The sequence below is a fragment of the Felis catus genome, chromosome X, assembly GCF_018350175.1.
Source record: "Felis catus isolate Fca126 chromosome X, F.catus_Fca126_mat1.0, whole genome shotgun sequence".
Taxonomy (NCBI): Eukaryota; Metazoa; Chordata; class Mammalia; order Carnivora; family Felidae; genus Felis; species Felis catus.
Window position 1 is genome coordinate 44,557,139 of NC_058386.1, and position 8,046 is coordinate 44,565,184.

Here is an 8,046-nt window from a genome sequence, read left to right on the forward strand (position 1 = left end):
TCACAGAGTCCAGGAGGATGCCTGGCTCCTGTTGACCAGTGCGGTGTTTCTTTCAAGCCATTGTTTTAAAATTTCACCATCAGAGTGGTCCTGACAACCTACACTGATTTGGGGGTGACTCCAAGTGTTTATACAGAGAACATCGCCATCTGAGTACCCTCATTCGAAATGCACACCCACACATACATATACACACACGCACGCGCGTGCGCGTAGGGGCCCAGGTATGTATGGGGAATTCACATCAGGTCCCGGCAGCAACGGACCCCAGAACGGTGGAGCACACCGTCAGGTTTGGCGCCAGATGGAGCCAGGTTGGCCCACTCCCCTAAGACGAGAGCCACGTGACAACAACCGACCAATCAGAAGCAGAGCTCCTACCCGGGCCCGCCTACCGTCCTCACTCCTTCAGCTGGCGCTGTAGCTAGATGGTGTCTTAGGACAACGATCTTGTGTCTCTGAGAGAGAATCTGGCATGATGGTCACCCCATCGTCCAAGGAGAAGGCACAGAAGCAACAGCAGGGTGAGATGACCGCAGAGCCCAAGAACGAGATCACCCCTGCCCCTGGTGATGCCCGCGGGACCGGCAACTCCAGTCCCGGTGCCTCGGCCCCCTCAGTCTCCAGTGACCTGTCTCCATTGGGTGGTGGCGCCCCACACGGTGTTCCTGGCTGCCTTGGGCGCCATTTTGAGCACCGGAGAGGATCTGGGGCTGCCCCCCGCGAGCCATGAGGGAGCTTGCCGACCTCTAGGGCAGCCGCGGTCCCCACGCAGAGCTGAGGCGTGTGGTGCCCCAAATGGGCCAGGGTCCTCGGGCCAGGGTCTCCAGACCTCATATGCGTGTGGCGTGGCCACCATGGGGCGAGCCACGTGGGGCTCTGCCAGGCCGGCGGGCCCCGACCCAGACCGCGAACCCAGTGAACTGCTGTGGGAGGGAGCAGCCCGGCTGGGAAGAGGCTGCCCAGGCTCAGAAGCCTCCGCGGCGCCGCTGTTTCCTGGGCTTCCCAAGCCTCAGTGCCCAGTATCCTTGTCTCCCATTTTCTCCAGGGTCTCAGCCTAGCGGTCGCCGCCGTTCTCGGGTTTCTTCGGGGAGTCACGAATCCCGGCCGGGTCCTGCCCTCCGGAGTCAGGCCAGAGCAGCAGGTCCAGCTCTCCGCAGTCAAGCAGCCAGGCCTGGCCCTGCAGTCTTCAATGGTGATGCCCCACCGCCAGGCCCCGCCTTCCGCAACCATGCTTCTGGGTTGGGCGCTGCTTTTTGCAGCCTTTCATCTGCCCCAGGCCCTGCCCTGCGAGGTGGTGCTTCTGTGCCAGGCCGCGCTCTCCCGCGTCGTCATTCATCCACACCAGGTCCTGCTTTCCGCCGCCGTGCATCAGAGCCAGGCCCTGCTGCCCCAAGGCACCGCGCGCCCGCGACCGGGCCGGCTCTGCGCCGCCGCGCGTCCGCGACCGGACCAGCTTCCCGCCGCCGCGCGCCCGCGACCGGGCCGGCTCCCCGCCGCCGCGCGTCCGCGCGGGTTCCTGCTCACAGTCGCCGCGCGTCCTCGACCGGGCCGGCTCCCCGCCGCCGCGCGCCCGCGACCGGGCCGGCTCCCCGCCAACGCGCGCCCGCGACCGGGCCGGCTCCCCGCCGCCGCGCGTCTGCGCGGGTTCCTGCTCACAGTCGCCGCGCGTCCGCGCAGGTTCCTGCTCACAGTCGCCGCGCGTCCGCGCAGGTTCCTGCTCACAGCCGCCGTGTCTCCTCGCGGGGCCCTGCCCCAACCCCTGCTTCCCGTGGCCGTGCATCTAGGCCAGGCCCTGCTCTCCGCAGCCCTGCATCCGGGTCAGGCCCTGCCCTCCGAAGCAGAGCCAACCCGCTAGGCCCTGCCCTCCACAATGGCTGTACACCTCCAGGCTACGTCCTCCGGAGCCACCCCACCCAGACGTCATACCCTAGAAGCCGTCCCTCTCTGCCTGTGCCTACCGGCCTGAGTCCTTCTCCTGGGTTGGCCTCACAAGAATTTGTGAGCAACTCAAGCTCTTCTAATCCTGAGGTTCCAAGCCTTGATACCCAGCCCCGTTGGCATGCAGTCCGTATGCGGGCCTCCTCTCCCTCACCTCCTGGTAGGCTCTTCCCTTTCTTTGGGCCCAGTGATGAGGGCTCCTCCTCTTCCTCCTTCCCCTCCTCCGGGTCTCCTGGCCAGAGCTGCTGCTCCACCTCCACCTTCTCCTTCTCCTCCCTCTTCTCCTTCTCTTCCCCTTCTTCCCCCTCCTCTTCTTATTCCTCTTCTTCCTCCTCCTCCTCCAATGATTTTTCTGACCAGTGTCCCTCTTCCCCAAAGTTTTGTGGCTTGGGCTCCATCTCCACTCCTAGTCCTGCAAGCCTCAGGCGTGCCTTACTGCCAGAGTTTGAAGCCCTGAGCCCTCTCTCTTCAGGAGAGCAGGTTGAAATAGGGAGCGTGCCTTCTCCCACTACACCCCCTGGGGTGTGAGCTACCATGAGTATATTCCTAAAACCACAAAAGGAATTAGCATGCACCCACTGACCTGAAGGGAGTGCCTGCTCTGCAGTTTCCTTTGAGGTTTATGAGTGTTCTAGCTATTAACCAACATTATGAGAAATTTTGCTGCTGTTTGCTGAGTAGTTTTGAAGCCTCTCCTTCCCATAACTGCATTACCTAGCATTTATCTGCTTTTGGCCCTTGATTTCAGGCCTGCTTTTTCCTCATAAAGGCCTGCCTTTGCCCCTGAGTTGAGATTGCCCTTTTCCAAGTTCCCTTTATAGAATGACATTTTTGAATGAATACAATAAAAATGTTTGACTTCATTTTTAAGATGTGTTTTTTTTTGTCCAAATAACTGTTATTCCTTGTGGATTTAGAGGATTAAAGAAATTTGTTAGCATGCTAGCAAAATTCTTTGGAAGTGAGAGGGAATAAAATACTATCCTAGCAATTATTTATTCCTACTATCTAAAATGGAATTTTATCCAGGAAATTCCCATTTATATGCTATATACCCACTTAGCATAGGTGATTTGCAAACTTGGACAAGAAAAGGGAGTAGGATTCAACCCAAGGAGGGGTGATGGAGATATTCAAGGTCAGGAAGGAGACAGGATGTGATTATGTGGTTATGTGTGTATGTGTGTGTGTGTACGTGTGTGTGTGTGTTGGGGGAAATATTCCTCCAAAGATGGGAGTAGGGAGTGTTGGAGGAAGCCTCAGGAAGGAGGAGAAAAGCAGGAGTCAGGAGCACCAAGGGGGGAAGGTCTCAGTTTCTAGAAGAAGAAAGAATTTGTGTGTTGGGAAAGGGGGCTCCTGAGGTCTGTGTGGGGAAGGGGAAGGTCTCAGAGGGTGATTCAAAGTTAATGATGTGAAACTGGTTAGTTAAAAAGTGTGTTAATGGATAATCTCATTTTTAAAAAATGTGAGTAAATTTGTGAGCAGGTATAAGAGTGTGTGTGTATGTTTGTGTGTAGACATATTTGGAAATAACTGGATGGACATGTACCACCATTCTGTGAACAGGGTATATACAGTTTTTGGAATAACTGATATGATCTTTTATGTGCTATGTTTCATACCTCTATCATATTGCTAGTTCTATAGCGAAACTCAGTTGTTTTTCAAGAAGTTGTGGAATCAATGGGAGAACACATTAAAGGAATGAAGTGAAAAAAAAATAAAACCAGCAAATGAACTCCATCTCCCTACTTTACCATATTTCTCCTCTCTTTGCTTTTCTTCTATATGGCCAATGGTATAGACCTGGCCAAGAAGGGCTGTCTTCCTGGGACCCACATTTTAGAGGTTCTTGCCTAGGCCCTTTTCATGCTGTATTCAGACCATAGAGCTAGGAGTCCACAGAGATGATGGGATGTGCCCATCAGGTCCCAATACCCTGCAATTATTGTAGAAAATGCTTTAGGTTCCCTCATTCCCCAAGGCTGCTTCAGATTCTGTAGGGCCCTAAGGGAGGGAGGTCTGAGTCTGTGATATACATACTCTTAGGCCCAAAAGGTTACCAAGAGGCCACTGTTTGTAAAAATAAAAGGGTATACAAAGCTTGATGGTGTAGGCTGAGGTATTCTCAAGGTTAATTGTAAGATACCTCTTGGTGTAGGATATAGCTGGCAATGGGAAGAGATCAAGGACATGGGCCAAAGACCTTAATTTGTACTTTTGCCCCAGACACACTACAAATGTTAGTGACTGGCCTGTGTGTATAATTACCTCTCTAGCCCAGCCCCAGAGATTTAGAGACATCCAGGGATATATATCTAGGAACCCACACCTTGTCCCTGGAGGTGGCTCTGACTACAAAACACCCCCTATTTATCTAAGATGTTGGGGGAAACATTAGTTCAGGTCCTAGGTCTGGTTCCTTCCTACAGTGAGTCAGCATTCAGTGAGCTGAATCAGAGGTGCCACTACCCTACTGCATACTAGTGTTTTGGTGGATCTCCTGGGCATTTGATTTGCTTGGGAGTGGACCTTAATCCAGTGTCCTTAGTTTAAGCCCACCACACTAAAATGTATATAGCTCCTATTGACCACAGGCTCTTCATCCTTCTCTTGACCTTTGGTCCTTCTAACACTCCCTCTTTCTGAAAGTACCAAATGCCATCACAGAGTAGACCTCTGTGTTACAGAATATAAAGGATGATTCTTTTTTTAATGTTAGTGTTTTTTTAAGTTTGTTTATTTTGAGAGAGAGAGGAAGAGAGAGAATCCCAAGAAGACTCCTCACTCTCAACGAGGAGCCCAACATGGGGCTTGAACTCACAAACCACAAGATCATGACCTGAACCAAAATCAAGAGTCAGACGCTTAACCGACTGAGCCACCAGGTGCCCCTGTGAAGGATAATTCTTAAGATTTCATATTACTTGACCTTTTGGCAGCAATTTGACACCTTTGATCACTTCCTTGATACATGTTCTTCCTTAGTCTAAAGACTGTTCTCTTTGTGTTCACCCACATTCTCCTATATTTTTCTCATTTTCCACACCTCTAAGTATTAGAATGCCCAGGGCCTCAGTTTTTTGCCTTTTCCCCTGTATACATCTACTTCCTAGGGGATCCCATCTAGTCTCATTCTTTAAATATTGTTTTAAGCTGGTGAATCAAAATATTGTATATCTATTCCCACCCATTCCCTTGTACTCCAGTCATGTATATACAGCTACCTAATCGACTTTTCCATTTCAGATGGCTAAAAGGCATATCAAACTTCAGTAATAGGGAGTTATGTCCAGTAGAAATAGAATGCTAGCCACACATGTAACTTACCATTTTCTACTAGCTAAATTAAAAAATGTATAAAGAAATACATGACCTTAACTTTAATAATTTATTTAATTCTATCTATCCAATATCTATCTATCTATCTATCTATCTATCTATCTATCTATCTATCTATCTATTTTTTTTCTAAAAAATCTCAATAATTTCAACATGTAAAAATTGAGATTTTTTTTTACTTAATCTTCAAAGGCTGATATGTAATTTACACTTACAGTATATCTATGTTCGGACCAGCCACATTCCAAGTGCTCAAAATAGCAACAAGTGTAGACATCTGTGTACAGCACAGTCTAATTTCCTTAGCCTCTCTTGTTCATTTCCTGTTGAATGATAATTCCACCTCCATCAATTTCTCATAATTGTGGCATCCTATCAAGAGAGCCCTGAGGTGTCAGTTTTGAGGGTTCACAAAGGCTATGATGCTTCTAGCACCTTTAGTGCCTCTTGAGCTGGGCCCCTTGCACTTGCTTGATATAAAAAGGGCAAAAACCCTGTGAGTTTCTGCTGCTCTTTCTGGTGAGTTGGCTAGTTTGTGGTTCTATTATCAAGTTATTTAGAGGCTGTGCCATCACTTTTTTTTCCTCCTGCACAGACACTGGTACCATGTAGGTAATATGACTGGTGGTGATTTGTCCTCATCAACTTGAAGTTTGGGGTTTTTAAGGGATGTCTTGTAACCTAGATTTTTTGAAAACATTATCTGTTCATTTTGCTTTTCTCTCCAGTTGCTCTGTTTTTATGTGTTTGGAGAGATTGAAAAACTACATAGCCACCGCTGCCACCATCTTCCCAGAACCTCTACCACCAAGTGTCCTTACTCCTTGAAAAATATGTCACCTCCCCTTAGGTGTTGCTGCAATGTCTGCTGATAACAATGTGTATAGTCAACCCTTTGGTGGCTCTCAAAGGAACACAATGGGAATCATCATCTGTACTAAACTGGAGTAAAAGGAAAAAAAGTTTTAAATTTAGGAATCAGAACAAAAACCTATTGGGCATGCCACTAAAAATCTTTAGAACTAAAGGAAACATTTTTGGGAATACATTTCAAAAGCTTTAACTTTGTCATCTTTGTTGACTCACAAGACAGAACGAGGAAGACCAGATTGGTAAGTGGCAGTCTTAATAAGCAAGGGAACTTACTTATGAGGCTGGTCTTGGGCAGCTGCAAGATGAGTATATCTCCTCAGCTGCCCACAGGAATCTTAGTAGTTTATATAGAAGCCTGAACTGGGTTCAGTCACATATACTGGCCAGTTGGTCTCAACAACACATTGCTCTCTAAGGCTGCATTCTTTTTTAAAAAAAATGTTTATCTTTTTGAGAGAGAGAGAGAGAGAGAGAGAGAGAGAGAGAGAGCAGGGGAGGGACAGAGAGAGAGGGAGACCCAGAATTCGAAGTGGGCTTCAGGCTCTAAGTTGTCAGCACAGAGTCTGACGAGGGGCTTGAACTTTTGAACCGCAAGATCAGGACGTGAGACAAAGTCGGAAGCTTAACCAACTGAGCCACCCAGACATCCTTCTAAGACTGCAGTCTTGGAAATGCCTCCAGCTATGGGAATGGTAGGCAAAACATATTTTCCAAGGACAGGGTGGGGGTGAAGAGCCTCTGATTTACCAGGACCAGCTCATCTGTCAGCTAGTGGTCTCTTGATTACCCCATCCAACACACTTATTCCCGAAAAATTCTACAGATGACCAAATACTGGAACAAGAAGTAGACAATTTTACTACAACAATTCTCATAATCTCCTGATATCAGAGAGACTACATTTGTTACCATTTAATTTTTTTTAATGTTTATTTTTGAGAGAGAGAGAAAGAGAGAGAGCACGAGCACGAGCACGAGCGGGGGAGGGGCAGAGAGCGAGGGAGACAGAATCTGAAGCAGGGTCCAGGCTCTGAGCTGCCAGCACAGAGCCCGACGCCGGGCGTGAATCCACAAGCCGGGAGATCATGACCTGAGCCAAAGTCGGATGCTCAACCAACTGAGCCACCCAGGTGCCCCCATTTATTCCCATTTTAAAGATGTGGAAATTAATGCTCAGAGAAATTTTTGTGACTCTTGAGATCTCATTGCTAGTAGGGTTGGGTCTGGGGTCAGAATTCTTAGATTTTAATTCTGGTTTTCCTATTAACTCACTGTTGTTCCTGGACAAGTTAGTTAACCTGGGATCCTAAATTTCCTCATTTGTCAGTTAGGAACAATAAAAATGCATCCCCCCTAGATTGTTGTAAGGATTAAAATGGGTGGTGTGTGTTAAGTGTTTCTAACAGTGTCTGGCACATTGTGAGTGACTGGTAAAGATCTTATTCTGATTAGGATTATGATAATGTACCCAGATACTTCTGACTCCAACAGCTTTAACACCTTACTGATGTTTCCCAATCAATAATACTTTATTTTTTATTTTAAAATTTTTTGTATTTAAAAAAAATGTTTTTAATGTTTATTTGTTTTTGAGAGAGAGAGAGAGAGAGAGAGAGAGAGAGAGAGAGAGAGAGAGAAAGAGAGACAGAGTACAAGCAGGGGAGGGGCAGAGAGAGAGGGAGACACAGAATCTGAAGCAGGCTCCAGGCTCCAACCTGCGAACCATGAAATCATGACCTGAGCTGAAGTCAGACACTCAACCAACTGAGCCACCCAGGCGCCCCTTTACTTTTTTAATTTGAGAAAGAGAGAGAGAGAGAGAGAGAGAGAGAGAGAGAGAGAGAGAGAGAGAGAGAATGAGAACACAAGAGGGGGAGAGGGGCAGAGGGA

The 8,046-nt window shown here is 48.2% G+C and overlaps 1 protein-coding gene across 1 annotated transcript; it reads left to right on the forward strand.

Annotated features, from left to right (window-relative positions):
* Nucleotides 1–234: 234 nt before the first annotated feature.
* Nucleotides 235–2,804, forward strand: EZHIP (EZH inhibitory protein). The gene is made up of 2 exons (XM_045050377.1): nucleotides 235–726; nucleotides 759–2,804. Exons 1-2 carry the CDS (start codon nucleotides 476–478, stop codon nucleotides 2,467–2,469), a joined length of 1,962 nt encoding a protein of 653 aa, XP_044906312.1. The 5' UTR covers nucleotides 235–475; the 3' UTR covers nucleotides 2,470–2,804.
* The last annotated feature ends 5,242 nt before the right edge of the window (nucleotides 2,805–8,046 follow it).